Below are 19,277 nucleotides of genomic sequence, written 5' to 3'. Positions count from 1 at the left end.
CAATGCTGCAGAAGCAAACCATAGTGTTAATGTTGCTGTTTATCTGAGCTCTCTACAATCCGAAGCTAAGAATTTCCCCAAATGGGTGCCCTCAAGCCGAGGTTTCGGAGAGTACTGCCTGAAGCATATACACTGTACCAGACACTACAGCCAGGAGACATTGTCTGACTTGAGACAGTCTAATTTACCTCAACGTTCCAGCCAACGACACCTTGGACACACGTCTGCTGCAAGCACCGTCGTGCTTCTCTTGCCACCAGATCCCATCGTACCTTTTCCGCCATGTTCCCTGTTGGATCAGCGGGGTCCAGGATGATGGGCCTGAAATTTTAACCACAATAAGGACCAGGTTAAAAAGAAAGTTCTGTGCCACATTCCTACAGGCATATTTTTGTACCGACACCATTGGGTCCTGCAAATGTGGTTCACACCGGAGGTTACATGTTTGTGAGGGTCCCAAATTCTCCTGGTCTTAGCCTCAAGACCGTTGTCTTGCAATTTGGGATTATGCAGAATTGTGGAACATTCTGAAATTCATTCTTTGTTTGGAAACCGATTCTTAAAGAGAAATGCGGGAACCTGGCTTGCAAATTAAAACCCTCAACCATGTGGACGAAGCTGAACACTGACAGCCAGAAGGTGCTTAACTGTAAAGGGGGACATAATAACTGAGTCCAATTCTGTCCTCAATCACCCACAGAACCCAAAATAATGCTTTCAAGTCAGCAGAACTGGAGGCCACAGGTTCAGGTTTCTGAAGGACAATATCAAGGCAGACACTGGGAACCATTTCTTTACACAGAGGGTAATTAACAGCTGGAACAGGTTACCAGGAAGGTCAGGATGCTGGATTTATTCAATAAACAGCTTGATACAACCAGAAAGAGACTGACTTACTTGTGGCCTTGGAGTTCACTGTGAGGTACTCCTTGAGGTCAGGGTGGCTGAAGTCATAGTATTCAGTCCAGAAAAGCCACAGCTCTTGGTATCTGACCACCAGCTCCAGCAACGTCCGAAACCCTTCTGCGGTGTTGAAATTTTGCCCCTGTTTGGTGCTCTCCCACGCGTAGATGATCAGCAGTTCCAGGGCGTACTTGTGGGGGAGGAACTCTCCACTCCTGAGGTTCTGCTTATGCAGTCGCCGCACGTACTGTGGTGTAGAGATCACACTTCATAGTCTTCCTATTTATTGTCAACTTGTGCTCAGTCGGGCGGGCGATTTCAGTCCTGGGGAATGGAACACTTTTCCACTTGCATTCCCAGCTCAACATCCAGGACTCCCAGGTCAGGGATAGCATGGATTAGAGATAGAGTAAAGCTCCCTCTACACTGTCCATCCAGTACTCCAGGTCAGCTACAGGAAAGCCTGAGACCATAGCTCCATTGAAAAACAGATATTACTATGATTTTCTGAATTTACCTTCCAATACAGTACCCCGGATTGCACTCTTTCTTCCTAATTGGTTACAGAGCAACACAGCAACAGTCACTACGGTTATACGGTCAGCTGGGTGTCTGATACATTTGGAAACCCATCCCCATGCTAAGGCATATCTAAACCACATTGATAATTCCATGTATCCCAGCTACACATGGAAATTTCCAATTCTGGAATGGAATACGCACTATCTCTCCACAGGGATGTGCCTTTGTTACCTTATTCAGGACAGTATTAGGCACATGGTGGCTCACAGGTGTCAAGGCTTGGGGACCCTAGAGTGTGCGTTGGGGTACTGCTGGAGTTTAACCAGTTAACCCTAATCGCAAGCATTCTTTTATTTACTGGCTGGTGTGACTCAGGACTGAAGTTTCGACATTGCACCTACCTCCTTATACCAGTACTTGACCAGCCGGATCAGGCTTTTGAGTTTCGTTGGTGATTTCCTCACAAAGTTCCGCTGGAGTTCAGTGAAGGACGTCGAGAATTCACCTCGAGCAGCTTTTAACTCAATGAGTCTTATGTATATCTCGGGATCCGGACGTGAGTATGTAGCCTGACCTGTTGGAAAATGAAATTGAAAAGATTCAAGAGCAACAATTTACATTTATACAGCACCCTTCATATAGGATAACCTCTTGGAGCCCTTCACAAAGATGGGATCAGATGCTGAGCTGGGAGAGGGGAGAGGGGAGAGGGGAAATAGGAGGTGACCACAAGGACTTAAAGCATTCCTGAATTTATTTCAGGAAAACTTTAAGGAACACCAGCAGGTGGCACCCATCTTTATTTTCTTTGGTTAGCCAATACACATGGAAACCCAACCCGTGCTTATGATTATCCTCAAACTGTGTGTTCAAACAGTGAGCTCGGGTTTGAACACACAGTCTGCTGCCCCAGACCCGAGAGTGTTCCCAACTGAGCCAGGCCGTCACACTTCAAAGGATAGTATTTTAGCAGTGAATCTCTCCATCTCTTTATTTTGCTTTCTTTCCCATTTTTTTTCCTGTTCACTGAAGACTACCTGTGATGGCCGCCATTTATATCTCACTCCATTGGCCATTTATTGTTGGATGAACCTAGACACTGAGCATTGGCACGATATACAATACAATACGTGGGGTCCCAGAGCTCAATGATTAGAGCGCTCGCCTCACAAGCCAGAGGACCTGGGTTTGATTCCTGGGCAGAGCAAAACATTGCGCAAGTTTCCTTACTCCACACAACTCTGTTTACCTTGCAGTTTTTTAGTCAATTGGCGGATCCCTTTTTCGGGAGTACCAATCCCTTCAAAAAATAATTTGGTCACTCAATCCACGACTGTTTGTGCGATGCTGCTGTGCCCAATCGGCTGCCGCGTTTGCCCACAAAATATACAGTCAATTCACTTTACAATCTATTCTGTGAAGCGCTTTGAGACATCTCGAAGATGCGATAAGACGTAATATCAAATGCAAAGATTATTATTATTATTAATATGATAATTCCATACCTAAAGCATCGTAGGCTGGTAGAACATCAAACTCAATGGAGTCAGAATCCTCTGTGGATTTGATTTGGAAGCTGAGTGAACGTGGGACGGAGAAGAGGCCAAACATACTTGATTCCCTGATGATTTGGGGTTTTGACATGCTAAGTTCGTAGGCGAAGCTGTATTCCTTCTGGTAAAGCAGCAAAGCGTCATAGATTTCATTCAACATTCCACCCCGCTTATTCTTCTGATCTTCAAAGCTTTGGAAGTCACTGAAGAAAACAACGAGGTCGGCGTCCGAGCCATTTTTTAAAGCCGTCCCTTTCCCAGAGGAGCCACCCTGAACACAAGAGGAAACAAACAGCTTTTGTTAGGCCTCAAAACTCCAAGTTACTTAACTAGGTCGCAAAAGCATTAGCTGGTCCAAGGTTATCTAGGTGTCAAATTGTTATCTACAATGAATAAATAATATTGCAAATATTTACCACCAGCCCCAGCACCTTTGATTAGGCCTCGTATTCGTACAAAACGTTTAACGATAACAGAAATTTTCAGCACAGAAAGAAGTTTCTGGAGGAATCTGTAAGAGTATATCAGGGTTATTTGATTGTGTTGTACAGTCTGGAATCTGGGATTAGATTGGCATTGTGGAATAGTCTGGGATATGGGTTAGACTGGGATGATGTGACTCCTGTTGAGATCTTACGGACTTACCTTAATGGTTTTGATGACTTTGACAGAGTTTTGGAACTTGTACCCATGTAAGAACCTGCAGATCTTGTTTATGGCGATGGACATCTGATCCAGAAAGTCCGTGTTGGGCTGAAGATGATTGTAGATAAACTTGTCCAATTGTCGCGGAAACATGTTATACAGCTCCATCTCAAACTACAGTTTGCTTACACAACACGCAGTCAGTCACTACACTTTACACTCACTCCTGTGAAGCGCTTTGAGTTGTCCTCCCGACGTGAGGAGTGCTGTATCAAATACAAGGATTATTGTTATTAGAATTAGTGCACTCCGATTCTCTCCACTGTTTTTCCGGCACCAAACAAAGGAATCATTTTACAGATTCTTCACTTAATTCCAGAGAGATAAATCCAAGGTTTTATCCCACATCGAGTGCCAATGATTGGACTTTTACTCACAGCAGAGGATGTGAGGTCATCCACTGTGGATTCAAATAAGATAAACGCAGAATATTTTCTTAATGGAGGGAAACTAAGAACTGTGGAGGAGCAAAGGGATTTGGGTGCCCATGTACACAAGTAATTAGAACCTAGTTCACAAGTACAAAAAGGAGCAAAAAGGGGTCTGGAATACAAAGGTGAGGAAATGATGCCTCAGCTGTATAGAGCCTTGGTCAGACCCCATCTAGAGAGCTGCGTTCAGTTTTCAGCACCACCTCAAGAAAGATATATTGACTCTAGAGACTCACCAAAATGATCCCAGGGTTTAAAGGGTTAAATTACAAGGACAGGTTTGCATAAACTTTGCCTGTATTCCCTTGAGTTTAGAAGGTTAAGGGGTGATCTTTAGAAGGTTGAGCGGTGAGCCAATCTGCGCCAGTGATGTCCCACATCCAATGAAAGGTTTGAAATTGGGGTTAAATTTGAACGAGGGAGAAATTTAAGACACGATAAAACTAGGAGAGAGAGAGACTCCACTTTACTATGAAATATTAACAGCCGGGCAGCGATTTTTACATCTGCCACAATCGGGAAGGTAGAAACTAAATTAAGAACACACTCGCAGAATGGGATGGTGATCTGGAAATAAACAATGAACTTGTATAAATATGCAATGTTCTTATGCAGACAATATTGAGGCAACTTGAGAGAAACTCACCTGCCTGCTCAGTGTCAGAGAGAGGAGTAGCCAGGCTCTATCTCGGGACACGGAATAGAGCTGAATCCAGCTGCTGATCCTATTTGGCTTTTCATTTCCACGTATGTCAAAAGTTTCGGTTTCAATTCTCCAGCTTGAGAGAGAATGTTTTTCATTCGTAATGCTGCAGACACCATAGCAACCAGCAGAGGGTTGTATTGTTTTGTATTGTGAAACACCTTATAATAATAATCCTTGCATTTGATACAGAGCCTTATCACGTCTTCGGGATATCTCAAAGCGCTTCACAGAATATACTGCAAAGTGAATTGACTGTATATTTGTGGGTAAACCGCAGCAGCCAATTGTGCACAGCAGCGTCCCACAAACAGTCGTGAATTGAGTGATCAATTTATTTACTTATTTATTTATTGAAGGGATTATTACCCCCGGAAAAGCAATCCACCAATCGACTGGTTTCCTACTTACTGCTGGGTAAACAGAGGCATGTGGAGTACGGAAACTTGCCTGACATTTTGCCCTGCCGGGAATCAAATCCAGATCCTTTCGCTTGCGAGCCGAGTGCTCTAATTACTGAGCTGCAGGACTCCACGGTGACTTTACGTCTATCAGAATCGGGGGGATAGACACTAAATTCAGAATGCAATCACAGGATGGGATGATGATTAGAAGGTGGCTATTGGGCTCATTGTGTCTGTGCCACTGCCATTGGTGGCTGGTGAAACTCTGAGGCTCGGGGGTGACAGCTGCAGGAAAGCGTAACCTGGAGTCCAGGTTTGTGAACAGACTTTCAAATATCCATGGCTTGGAATCCATCTTGATTGGATTGCAAGAGAGGTAAGTAGCTGATGCTCAAACTCCTCACCTCCTACTAGTGGAACCATTGCTCAATGGGCAGTGATATGTGTCTGAGATGTGTATATAAGAATGGTGGCAATGCTTCTCATCAGAAAGCCTGCAGGGAGTTCTTGGTACCTATTACCAGCTTTGTGAGGGCTCAAACCTGCACTTTGTTGGACGTCATCTTCGCTTGATTCATCTCTGTTCTCTAACTACTGTCCCACCTCCAACCTTCCTTTCCTTTCCAGGGACCTGGAACGAGTCGTTGTTTCGCTCTTTCCTCTCCCGTCATTACCTGTATGAAACCTCCAATCCAGTTTCTCTGTTGCCTACAGTACGGAGATAGCCTTAGACAAAGTTATAAATGATATTCTGTCCATTTGTGACCAGGGCTCTCTCTGTCTCCCAATTCTTCTCAATCTCTCTGTCTCCTTCGACACTGCTGACCATTCTATTCTTCTCCACCACCTCTCCTCTCAGCTCCACCTTTATAGTTCTGTCCTTGCCTGGTTCACTCTTACGTTTCCCACCATCTACACTTTGTGTCCACTAACGGCTTCTCTTCGAGTCCTCGCACCATCACATGTGGCATTCCTCAGGGCTCTGTCCTCGGTCCTCTCTTTAACACTTACATGCTCCTGCTCACTGATATCAACTGCAGACATGGGGTTAACTTCCACATGTATGTGGATGACACCTAACTTTGGCTCTCCGTCTCCACCCTCAACTCCAGGATCAATGCTGTTCTGAGGGATTGTCTGTCAGAGATAACTTTCTCCAATTGAATGTTGACAAGACAGAGGCCCTCCTGCCTGGTCCCTGAAAGTGCCTAGACACCTCAGGCGCTGACAGCAACAGTATTCATGGCTGCATGCTCCACCTCATCGACCGAGTACAGACCCTTGGTGGTGTCATGTTCAATCCTCAACCATCCTTTAATCCCCAAAACCATGCGTTGACCCATTCTGCCTTCCCCCACCTCAGCAACATTGCCTGCCTCTGCCACTACCTCTCCCCTCAAGCTCCCTTCAAGCTGCAATGCTTTCATCACGTTCAGGCGTGATTCTGCTAACTCTCTGCTCACTGAACTTCATAGCTCTTCCCTCCACAAAATGCAGATTATTTAGAACTCTACAGCTCATGTCTTCTCTCACACCAACCCTGTGAGATTCCTCACCTGGCTTCATTGGCTCCCCAGCCCCCAAAGGATTGAGTTTAAGATCCTCATCCTCATGTTTAAAGCCCTCAAAGGTCTTGCTCCTCCTTACCTCTGTGACCCAGGGCCGGATTAGGCTTGATGGGGGCTCGTGGCTATTATAGTTGTGATGGCCCCTCTTTGCATGTTCAGCTTCTTCCCTCTATATGTTACCATCGCCTCTTTCTGCTTAGTGGTTGGGGCCCTGTGCAAAGCGGTCACTCACCAGCGAGCAAAACCCATTTCCCACCCTCGTTGCTGTCGCCATCCCAACACCCCCCTCGCTGCGCACGTGCCATTTTCTATTGATTCTTTCTTGTGGCCCCTCAAACTCCGGGGCCCTGGGCTGCAGGCCCTAAAGTGCTGCTCACTTCCTCTGCTTTCAATTCAATCCCGACACACGACTCAATTCTGGGACACTTTCCTCTGTGTACAATCCACCCGAATCAGGTATGTGAGGCTCACAGAGACACAGAATTTCTACAGTCGGAGCTTTTATTAAGGTTTTAACAAGTAAATCAGATGAACAGTTATTGAGAATAACAGCAGATATAAAAAACTGTTTAGCTCCCAACCATCAAAAACATCTAAGTCATTTTTTAAAATCAGAACTTAAAGATAGGGACTCATAGTCAGTCATTCATATTGTGACGTTTATGGTCAATTCAAGATGCCATTGCAAATTGCTTCATTAAAGTAAATTATATTAAAATAAATGATACTAAATTAAATTATATTAAAATAAAATTAATACAAACTCCAGAGCAGGAATTAATTTAACATTACATATGAAGAGCGAAAGTTCCCCACAGTCTAGTCGTACTTGCTGATTGTAAACATTGGACAGAAATTCCATTCAGCAATAGAGTTTGCCATTGTAGTTGAAATAATAACGATATCTGGTGATTTTTCCCATGATCTAATTATGATAAAACCCCATTGTCTCACAGAGTGAGACATTGGCCTCATTAGATTGACAGATTCCCCCTCCTCTCAGGCGAAGGTTCATGTCAATGTGGGAATGTTCCTTTATGTTGTAGTACTGCAGTGTGCACTTGTCTTCCAGGGTTCTTCCACCAAAGACCAGGTAATACTGGTTTGAGTGAATATGCTCCGCAGCTTCAATTTTCTTTTTCAGACTCAAAACAGTGTCTGTTGGTTGCACTTGATATGTTCGGTTGTGTCCATCTGAATTCCTGACAAAAATGTCCATTTTGTTGTTTGAAGTCACAAGCAGGGTGATGGGAACATTATCTAATATTCCAGACTCCAGCAGTGTTTCGCTGTCATTCAGAATAGTATTGTTGAACATCAAGCGTTGCTGGTGGACTGGGACTGGTGGGGATTGGCGGGAGGGAGAAAAGTTGCGCCAATGTTGCTGAACTGTTTGCTTAATAGTTGCCACCTTCGTGAAGGGATTGGCGTTGATTAGTAATGAGGAACCTCCCATCAATTGGACATTAACTTGAAGCTCCGTCACGGGCTGTGGGGAGACAAGAAGTGCAATATTTCAACAAATCCCGTGAAATGCCATTGACGCACTTCCAGCATGATAAGGCGCGAGACACCCAAATTATTATTTATTATTAATTCTGCCACTGTTTGTTATAGCCGTTACCTTGAGATCCCAGGATTGGACTCCGGCCATACAAGGCATCTGCAGACATTTGGAGGCTTCACTAACCATCACTTGCCATCCACCGGATTGTCCCACATTCCCAGTGGGATCGGCCGGGTCGAGAATTACTGGCCTGAAAATGGAAATGGAGAGTCTTCAGCAACGATCATTAAGCAGAGGGCTGATTACTTCATGTGCATTGTCTAAAATGCACCTGGCACCCAATTTACCTTGTGGCAAGGAGTTTCCGTTTCACAAACTCTGTCAGGGCTTTGTTGCCGTTGCTGCTGAGTTTGTAGTAATGATTCCAGTAGATGCACAGTTCCCTGTATCTACAAATCAACTCGAGAACCGTGCGAAACCCTTCGGCCGTTTTGAAGCCCTCCAGCTTGCCGTTCTGCTCCCAGGCATGGATGGTGAGTAGCTCCACTGCGTATTTTTGCGGAAGGCGATTTCCATTTGTGAGCTCATTTTTCCGTGGTTTGACGTACTATATTTAGAGAAGATTCAGTGAGCGGTGATAAAAGTTTTTCCACCCTTCCCTATATTTCCCCTCCCCCTTAAAATCTCCTCATGCTTCATGCAACTCCAGGCAAGCAGGAAAGATTGATTCCCAAGCCTTCGTTAATCGTGATTTGTTATCACCTGCTTAGAGAGCTGTGACCCTCAACTCTCCTGATCCAACACAAAAGTCCTGATCAATTCCTATATATTTTTTAATTGGATGAGATGTTGTCCTGGGGAAGGGGTTGAATTGTCCAGCGGTGGCGAGTGCTGATTTCTCAGCCGTAAAAATCGTGGTCTGTGCGTAGACACTTGGGGGCTTCACTAATCATCACCTCCCATCCACCGGATTGCCCCACATTCCCTGGACTCCAGCGTCGGTTTGGTTGATGTGATCGGAGTGGGGGGAGAGGGGCATTTCACACATATGGGAATCACAGGAGGATTATTTGTGTGGCTCTGAGATCAGCATCAAGGAAGCTACCAAACACTATTTTCTGGACATCTCTTTGAAGCCATTCCTTGACTCCGCCATAACGACAACTTGTGTATATATATAGCACCCTTCGTGCGGAATAGCATGTTGGAGCGCTTTAAACACGTGAAATACCTCGCGTATTGTGAGATTACTGTTTCAGTGACGATTGATTAATCCTTGTTTCACACTCACCTGAATGTACCAATGTTTCACCAGGCGGATCAGGTCCTTGAGCTTTGTGGGACGGAGCTTCACAAAATCTCTCTGACGCTCAGTGAAACAGGGGGAAAACTCCCCGGCTGAATCTCCAATTTCTATCAGCTTCACGTAGGCGTTCTCACCAAACAGATCTGCGGGAAGGGAAATGGTCAATGAGCGGCAGTGTTCTGTGTTGTATTCTGTGGCTCTGAGGCCCTCAGAGTCCAACAACAACAATTGACATTTATACAGCGCCTTTCATGTTAGGAGGATGTCTCAAAGCTCTTTACACAGCTCACTAGGAGCCTGAGCTGGGGGTGGGGGGGATGGGGGGGAAAAGGACAATTGAGGACGACACTTCCAACAATGCAGCGCTCCCCAAATATTACAGTCAGCCTGGACTGTGAGTTCAAAATGCAGTCAAGTCTGTGTTCAGCAACCATTCAGTAGATTGGACTAAAGTGGCCTTTATGTAAGGGTTCGTTGGTTTGTTGACCAGGTCCAAATTGTTTTGAAATAAATATCTGTGGGCCTGTGTGTACACATCCCCTAGACTCCAACGTCAGTTTGGTAAATCTGCTCGGAGTCTAGCGGAGTCTATACGCAGGCCCTTGGAAATTGGTGATGCCTTGCACTTAAATGCACTTAGAACTGGCCGCTGAACACCATCAGCGAGAGAAAAGAATGGCCACTGGTCGCGTTAGACAGCTGTTTGCTGAACAGAGATGGTTGCTTTGACTGTAAGTGCAGAATAAGAAGATGTTCAGTAAATCCTTCTGACAGATCAGGTAATCCTTGCTGGTATGTCTCCTCCCAAACCAAGGGAGGGAAGGGAAACTCTGGGAGGGGCCTCGGCTGTGGAAGGAGGGGCCTCGGCTGTGGAAGGAGGGGCCACATTTGTGGAGGGAGGGGCCACGGCTGTGGAGGGAGGGGTTTCGGCTGCTTGGGAGGAGACAGGGCTAATCCCCTCTTACCTATAGCATCAAATGTGGGCAACAAGTCAAACTCCACACTCTCAGAAGACTTCTTGGACTGGATGATGAAGCTCAGTGATTTGGATGGGATGCTGCTGCTGTTGGGCTGTTTGATTTCGATGTCTTGAATGTCATACGCGATGCTATTCTGGCATCTTGTCAGCACCCTTAAAATTTCCTGCAAGATATCGGTCCTGGTGGCTTTCTGATCCTGGTAACTGCTGAAGCAGTTGAGGAAGACGACCAGATCAGCATCTGAGCTCCTTAGAGCCGTTCCCTTCCCCGAGGAGCCGCCCTATCGAGAGAGAAAGAGAGAGGGAGAGTTACTGAGGGGCTGTGACGCTCTCCCTCGTGATGCTTCTGCTGCTTCACGGGGGAACACTGCTGTGCGCAATTGGCTGCTGCGTTTCGCCCACACAATATACAGTCAATTCACTTTGCAGTATATTCTGCCAAGCCCTTTGAAACGCCTCGAAGACGTGACAAGGCACTATATCAAATGCGAGAATTATTATTGTTATTATCTGCAGACAATACCCAGCTGTTCAAGGCTCAGAATAATAACACTGTAATTCTTACACTTGATATAGTGTTTGATTATGTCATAGAGGCGTTTCAGTGACTGTATTTGTAGGCAAATACCACGTGCCATGAATTATCAATTTTATTTGGTGGATTGATTGTTGGCCAAGACAGTGGGAGAAAGTCCCTTCTCCTTTCAAATAGTGTCACGGGTAAAAAACAGCTCAAATACTGAGAGATCTAATCATCTCTGTGGCTTTTCTCTTCTGCAAGTGGGATCAATGCTAGGGAGGGTGTGCAGTCATTTTTTTAAAGAATCCTTCTTGCAACCGGTATCAAAAGGGATGGCGTTCTTCTAGGGACTGTGTTTTTTTGTGGGGGGAATGATTCTGAAATCCAGAGGCCGAATCTATCAAATAAAATTTCATTTTGAAGACCAAAAAATAATAATAACAATATGCCTTCATTAAGTGGGAAAGCATGAAATTATTAAAAAGTGAAGTCAAAGGCATTTTTCTTTACAAATATGTGTGATTTTTTAATATTTAAAAAAGAATTATGCAGAAATAAGTTTTAAAACAACGTGTACAAACATAATTATACACGGTTTACATTGGAAATAGGACCAACTAGCTAACTATATATGTATATCATATTTTGTTACACCCACAAAATATACAGTCAATTCACTTTACAGTATATTCTGTTATTCTGTGAAGCGCTTTGAGACGTCTTGAAAATGTGATAAGGTGCAATGTCAAATGCAAGGATTATTATATAAATACCGTATATATATATATATATATATGGTAAAAAAAAATGCACTACTTACTTTTACCACCTTCTTCACTTTGATCGTTGTGTTTTGGAAGCAATTCTCCTTTAAGAAGCTGCAGATCCTGTGAACGGCTGCTTTGAGTTCAATATTGAAGTCATTTGGTCGCAAGTCCTGGATGAAAGTATCCAAATCCCTTGGGCTGGTCTGGTACAATTGCTGCTGCATCTTGGCCCCTCTGTGTAAAAGCTTGCTTCCAAACTGCCTCCTTATATACCCTAACGTGAACTCCTCCACGATATCACACCCAGCACAGGGGCAGCTTAGTTTCTGCACGTCACAGCAATTCCTAATACTTTTTATCTGGTTTCCAGCCACTTTATCTGATCCAGGCTGCTATACGCGTTTGCACGTTCAGCAACGACACCATACAAGCATCGGTCAGTTTCTGTTTGCTCAGAGTCAAGATTCAGTTTCGTTTCCAATTCAGAGCCACTTGTTATCGCCGTGGGGTGTGGTGTTGTGAGGACAGGGCTTCATGGGTACGGCAGACCTGCACTGATAACCATCGACAGCGCAGTGGTATAGTAGCCTCCATCTGTGGGTGGGAATTCAACCTGGCTCGAGGTTTACTCAGATAAGCGAGAAGCAATTGGCAATTCAATGTCAAGTTTTCGGCTTCAAAATTAAAGACTGTATTTAAGAATTTGCCAAATTCTGTAGCGCTAAGTTAATAGAGTGATTGTGGACCCAGGTGGAATTTCTACCACCTGGTCTATTTGCTGGATATAGTGGAATCCGCTTTAGCCGGACTCTGGTTAGCCAGGACACCGGGTAAATTGAATGAAACCCCAGGTATGGAGTTATTTGCATTCTTACCTGCTTTAAATACGCCTGTAATTCGGACCAAACTGCCCAGCGCCTTGGCAAGTTCTCCCAACTTGAAAGGCGCCCCATAAATGCAATTTGTTGTTCTTCTTCTTAACGCAGTGATGGGATTTACTGCATTGTCAGAAGGGCGGTCCTTCAGATGAGAGAATAAACCAAGGTTTGCCTGTTCGGGTGGATGATAAGATCCTGTGGCACTATTCGAAAAGAACTATCTCCCGGATAAAATCACTCACTTCACAGCTGCTTGTGGGATATATGTGTGTGCTACTTTCACCCACAAAACAACAACAACAACAAGATTTCATTTATAGAGCGCCTTTCACGTCAGGAGGACGTCCCAAGGCGCTGGACAGTTGGGTCAGGACCCGAGCAAGGGGGAAATGGTTAGGGTGAGGGGAGGGAAGGGAGGGAGCGAGGAGGGGGTAGAGAGTCGAGAGGGGAGCTGAAGGCACGGTCATTACATTTTTATGGTAAATCCTGTGAATTGCTTTGTTGATCTTCTGTTGATTTGCAAGATGAAACTCTAATGGGCTGTGCTTTCAATAGTTACGTGGTTTTAGCTGGTTGAATTCCAGCATGGATTGAAGAGTGGCTAACGGGTAGAAAACAGAGAGTAGGGATAAACGGGTCATTCTCGAATTGGCAGGATGTGACTAGTGGAGTGCCACAAGGATCAGTACTTGGGCCTCAGCTATTTACAATTTACATCAATGATCTAGACGAGGACATTGAATGTAACGTATCTAAATTCGCGGATGACACTAAACTCGGTGGGAGAGTAAGCTCTGAGGATGATGCAAAAAGATTGCAACGGGATATATATATAGCTGAGGGAGTGGGCGAGTAGGTGGCAGATGGAATTTAATGTGGGGAAGTGTGAAGTTATTCACCACGGTAGAAAAAATAGAAAAACAGATTTTTTTTTAGAAGGGGAGAGATTAATAGTGTTAGTGTTCAGAGGGATTTGGGTGTCCTTGTACACCAGTCTCAAAAAGTTAGTTTGCAGGTGCAGCAGCGACTAAGAAGGCGAACGGCATGTTAGCGTTCATTGCAAAAGGTTTAGAGTACAAGAGTAGGGAAGTCTTGCTGCAACTGTATAGGGCCTTGGTGAGATTGCACCGAGAGTATTGTGTGCAGTTTTGGTCTCCTTATTTAAAAAAGGACATACTTGCCCTCGAGAGGGTGCAGCATAGATTCACTCGGTTAGTTCCTGGGACGAGGGGACTGACCTATGAGGATAGGCTGAATAAACTAGAGCTATATTCTCTAGAGTACAAAAGAATTCACTAGCCCAGAAGGCTGTAGATGCTCAGTCCTTGAACATCTTCAAGGCTGAGACTGATAGATTTTTTAAAAATAGAGGGATTAGGGGATATGGGGATAGGGCAGGTAATTAGAGTTAGGTCTGAAGATTCAGCCATGATCTTATCAAATGACAGGGCACAGGCTCGAGGGGCCGAATGGCCTACTCCTGCTCCTAATTCTTATGTTCTTATGTTCCTAGTACCCATCAAACTCTTAAAATAGGGTAAATAACAATAATAATCCTTGCACTTGATATAGCATTTTATCACGTAGTTGAGACGTCTCAAAGCGCTTCACAGAATACACTTTAAAGTGAATTGACTGTATTTTGTGGGCAAAATGCGGCAGCCAATTGCGTACAGCAGTGCCTGCAAACAGTCAAGGATTAAGTGACCAAATGTTTTTTTTAATTTGTATTTTTTGAACAGAGCAGTCACTCACCAGCGAGCGAAGCCCATTTCCCGCCCTCGTCATTGTCACCATCCCCCACGCCAAGCACGTGTGATTTTCTATTATGTCTTTTGGGGAACCCCTCAAACTCTTTACTCTGTGTATAATCCACTTGAATCAGATAAGTGAGGCTCACAAAAACACAGAATTTCTACAGTCAGAGCTTTTATTAAGGTTTTAACAAGTAAATCAGATGAACAATTATTGAGAATAACAGCAGATATCAAAAACTGTTTGAGCTTCCAACCATCAAAAACATCTAAGTCATTATTTAAAATCAGAACTTAAAGATAGGGACTCATAATCAATCATTCACATTGTGACGTTTATGGTCAATACAAGATGCCATGGCAGAATGCTGCATTAAAATAAATTATATTAAAATAAAATGAATAAAATCTCCAGAGCAGGATTAATCTAACATTACATATACAGAGTGAAAGTTCCACACCGTCTAGTCTTACTTGCTGAATATATACATTAGGCAGTAGTTCCATTCACCAATAGAGCTTCACCAGAGTATTAGAATAATGTGTGTTGCCGTCAGAAATCAGTCAAAGCCAATTGGTGTCTATACGAACATCATTTAAAGTCCAAGAATTTAAAATAATAAGGATATCTGGTGATTTTTCCCATGATCTAATTTTGATAAAACCTCGTCATCTCACAGAGTGAGACATTGGCCTCCTTAGATTGACAGATTCCCCCTCCTCTCAGGCGAAGGTTCATGTCAATGTGGGAATGTTCCTTTATGTTGTAGTGCTGCAGTGTGTACTTGTCTTCCAGGGTTCTTCCACCAAAGACCAGGTAATACTGGTCTGAGTGATTACGCTCCACAGCTTCAATTTTCTTTTTCAGACTCAAAACAGTGTCTGTTGGTTGCACTTGATATGTTCGGCTGCGTCCATCTGAATTCCTGACAAAAATGTCCATTTTGTCGTTTGAAGTCACAAGCAGGGTGATGGTAACATTATCTAATATTCCAGACTCCAGCAGTGTTTCGCTGTCATTCAGAATAGTATTGTTGAACATCAAGCGTTGCTGGTGGACTGGGACTGGTGGGGATTGGCGGGAGGGAGAAAAGTTGCACCAATGTTGCTGAATGTCTTGCTTGATAGTTGCCACCTTCGTGAAGGGATTGGCGTTGATTGGTAACGAGGAACCTCCCATCAATTGGACATTAACTTGAAGCTCCGTCACGGGCTGTGGGGAGACAAGAAGTGCAATATTTCAACAAATCCCGTGAAATGCCATTGACGCACTTCCAGCATGATAAGGCGCGAGACACCCAAATTATTATTTATTATTAATTCTGCCGCTGTTTGTTATAGCCGTTACCTTGAGATCCCAGGATTGGACTTCGGCCATACAAGGCATCTGCAGGCATTTGGAGGCTTCACTAACCATCACTTGCCATCCACCGGATTGTCCCACATTCCCAGTGGGATCGGCCGGGTCGAGAATTACTGGCCTGAAAATGGAAATGGAGAGTCATCAGCAACGATCATTAAGCAGAGGGCTGATTACTTCATGAGCATTGTCTGCACAGGTACACCTGATTCTGGTGAAACAATGTCGGGATTGGCAATCACTAACAGATTCTGTGGGCACCAAAGTCTAGGTTCCTCAACTATACTCAGTGAAGCTTCAGTTAAGATTTTCCAATAATATTTCCTATAACATGCGACCATGGAATGCTGTTCTCTGATTGGGGTGTGGGGTAGTTTGAAATTGGCAGTACAGTTGCAATGATTCACTTTAGCCACTGACTGAAGACATATCTGCTGAGAGCTGTGGCCAATTTCAAATTTTGCGATATTTCTTAATGAGAAATGAGTAATTGGCGACTCTTACAGGCACCGAGCACGTCATGCCAACCTGTGGGATCTCCTCCCTGACACCATCCAATTCCAGAGCGGAGATTCCATGAATCAACAAGAATGCAAACTTATTAAGGAATCTCAACAACAACGTGTATTTATGTAGCGCCCTCATGCAAGGTCGCATCCCTGAGCACTTAATGCGACTATTTCTTAATGAGATACTCTGGAGGTCCACACATCACTTACACAGTGACAGTCAATGTAACTGAAAGACTGGTTTATCTGAAATGCACCTGGCATCCAATTTACCTTGTGCCTCGGAGTTTCCGTTTCACAAACTCTGTCAGGGCTTTGTTGCCGTTGCTGCTGAGTTTGTAGTAATGATTCCAGTAGATGCACAGTTCCCTGTATCTACAAATCAACTCGAGAACCGTGCGAAACCCTTCGGCCGTTTTGAAGCCCTCCAGCTTGCCGTTCTGCTCCCAGGCATGGATGGTGAGTAGCTCCACTGCGTATTTTTGAGGAATGCGATTTCCATTTGTGAGCTCATTTTTCCGTGGTTTGACGTACTATATTTAGAAAAGATTCAGTGAGTGCTGTTAAACGTTTTTCCACCCGACCCATATTTCCCCTCCCCCTTGACATTTCCCGTCACTCCAGGCAGGAGATTGACTCCCAAGCCATCGTCAATCGTGATCTGTAATCACCTGCTCAGAGATCTGTGACTCTCTCCTCTCGTGATCTAACATCAATTCCTGATCAATTCCTACAACTGTAGCTTGTTTGACAATATCACGGACCTGGTTTTAACCCTGAATTTTAAACACAAGAAATACCTCACGCATTGTGAGTTTACTCTTCCAGTGATAAGCGATTGCTCTTTGCTTCAGACTCACCTGAATGTACCAATGTTTCACCAGGCGGATCAGGTCCTTGAGCTTTGCGGGACGGAGCTTCACAAAATCTCTCTGATGCTCAGTGAAACAGGGGGAAAACTCCCCGGCTGAATCTCCAATTTCTATCAGCTTCACGTAGGCGTTGTCACCAAACAGACCTGCGGGAATGGAAATGGTCAATGAGCGACAGGGTTCTGTGTTGTATTCTGTGGCTCTGAGGCACTCAGAATCCAACAACAACAATTGACATTGATACAGCGCCTTTCATGTTAGAAGGATGTCACACACTGGTTTCAGGGCTGGGTGCCTGAGCTGGGGCGAGTGAGAGAGGACAGTTGAGTAGGACACCTCCTACAATGCAGCGCTCCCCAAACATTGCATTGGTGTGTCAGCCTAGACTCTTGAGTTCAAACCTGTTTTCAGCAAGTACTCATGAGACTGGACCAAATGTAAGGGTGGCCTCGGAGGAAGGGTTCGTTGGTTTGATAAAAAGAAATATCTGTGGGCCTGTATGTACACAGCCGCTAGACTCCAACGCCAGTTTGGAAAATGTGCTCAGAGTCTAGTGGAGTCTGCAGGCGAACCCGGGGAAATTGTGATGCTTTACCGGTCAGTACACTTAAGTTCGCTTAGAACTGGCCACTGAACACGGACAGGGTGAGAAAAGAATGGCCACTGGTTGCGTTAGACAGGTGTTTGCTGAACAAAGATGGTTTAATGTGGAAAATCAGCCTGGATTGCTCCAGGGTAGTTGCTGACAGCAGGTGTTTCCTGAGTAGACATGGTTGCTTTAACAGGGCTCACCCCCCCCCCCCCCTTACCTAGAGCATCAAATGTGGGCAACAGGTCAAAATCCACTTGCTCAACAGACTTCTTGGACTGGATGGTGAAGCTCAGTGATTTGGGTGGGATGCTGCTGCTGGTGGGTGGAAATGTGATTTTGATGTCTTGAATTTCATACGCGATGCTCCTCTGATACTTTGTCAGCACCTTTGAAATTTCCTCCAAGATATCGGTCCTGGTGCCTCTCTGATCCTGGTAACTGCTGAAGCAGTCGAGGAAGACGACAAGATCAGCATCTGACCCGCTCCTCATAGCCGTTCCCTTCCCCGATGAGCCACCCTGTGGAGGGAGAGAGAGCGAGAGAGAGAGAGAGTTAATGAGGGGCTGTGACGTTCTCCTTCACGCTTTTGAATACCAAATAATAATCACAATAATAATCCTTCCTTAAGTGGAAAAACATGAAGTTATTAAAAAAAAAGCATTTCTCTTTACAAATGTGTCTGACTTTTTGTTTTAAAAAATAATTATCCAGAAATAAGTTTGCCAACAACTTGGTTCAAACATAATTATACACTGTTTACATTGGAAACAGAACTAAATAGCTAACTATATATGTTATATGTACTGTGTGTATATATATATGGTCAAAAAAATTGCACTGCTTACTTTTACCACCCGCTTTACTTTGATCGGTTTATTCTGGAAGCAATCGTCCCTTAAGAAGCTGCAGATCCTGTGCACGGCTTCTTTGAGTTGTTTATTGAAATCATTTGGTCGCAAATTTCCGATGAACGTATCCAATTGCCTGGGGCCTGTTTGGTACAGTGACTGCTGCATCTTGCTGCCTCTGTGTACAGCTGGCTTCCAAACTGTCTCCTTATAAACCCTAACATCAACTCCTCCTTGCTGTCAAAGCAGCACAGGGGCAGTGTTTAGTAATTACGTTTCTGAACGTCACATCATCTAAGCCCCGGTCAGTTTCTGTTTCCTTAGATTCATTGATTCAGTTTAGTTTCGTTTCCGATTCAGAGCCACTTGTTATTGCCGTGGTATGTGGTCCCGTGAGGACAGTTCTTCACAGGCACGGCAGACTCGTACTGATAACCAGTGACAACACAGTGTTATAGCAGCCTCCATCTGTGGGTGGAAATTCATCCTGGGGCGAGGTTTACTCCTATACTGCTGTGGAGTCCTGTAGCTCAGTGATTAGAGCACTTGCCTCGCAAGGGAGAGACCTGGGTTTGATTCCCGGCAGGGCGAAATGT

At 44.6% G+C, this 19,277-nt stretch overlaps 1 protein-coding gene across 1 annotated transcript; it reads right to left on the bottom strand.

The window, feature by feature from the left end:
* Positions 1-184: 184 nt before the first annotated feature.
* Positions 185-18,899, bottom strand: LOC103184093. Its single transcript, XM_042337382.1, has 18 exons — positions 18,679-18,899; positions 18,051-18,351; positions 17,230-17,387; positions 16,643-16,902; positions 15,849-15,981; positions 15,159-15,713; positions 11,922-12,260; positions 10,568-10,862; positions 9,588-9,745; positions 8,644-8,903; positions 8,414-8,546; positions 7,718-8,278; positions 6,233-6,358; positions 3,624-3,797; positions 2,931-3,249; positions 1,827-1,999; positions 898-1,150; positions 185-321 (listed from the first exon to the last, which is right to left on the bottom strand). The coding sequence occupies exons 1-18, from the start codon at positions 18,847-18,849 to the stop codon at positions 185-187; spliced, it is 4,506 nt and encodes a 1,501-aa protein (XP_042193316.1). The 5' UTR covers positions 18,850-18,899.
* Between the last annotated feature and the right edge of the window lie 378 nt (positions 18,900-19,277).

The sequence above is a fragment of the Callorhinchus milii genome, unplaced genomic scaffold (genome assembly GCF_018977255.1).
Source record: "Callorhinchus milii isolate IMCB2004 unplaced genomic scaffold, IMCB_Cmil_1.0 Scaffold8, whole genome shotgun sequence".
Taxonomy (NCBI): Eukaryota; Metazoa; Chordata; class Chondrichthyes; order Chimaeriformes; family Callorhinchidae; genus Callorhinchus; species Callorhinchus milii.
This window is presented reverse-complemented; position numbering and strand designations above follow the sequence as displayed.

Coding starts and splice junctions, on each gene's coding strand:
- LOC103184093 (XM_042337382.1), bottom strand. CDS start 18,849: ATGCAGCAGTCACTGTACCAAACAGGCCCCAGGCAATTGGATACGTTC. Junction 15,714..15,848: donor TCCAATCCTGGGATCTCAAG/GTAACGGCTATA, acceptor GTCTCCCCACAG/CCCGTGACGGAGCTTCAAGT. Junction 10,863..11,921: donor AAGTGAAGAAGGTGGTAAAA/GTAAGTAGTGCA, acceptor CTCTCTCGATAG/GGCGGCTCCTCGGGGAAGGG.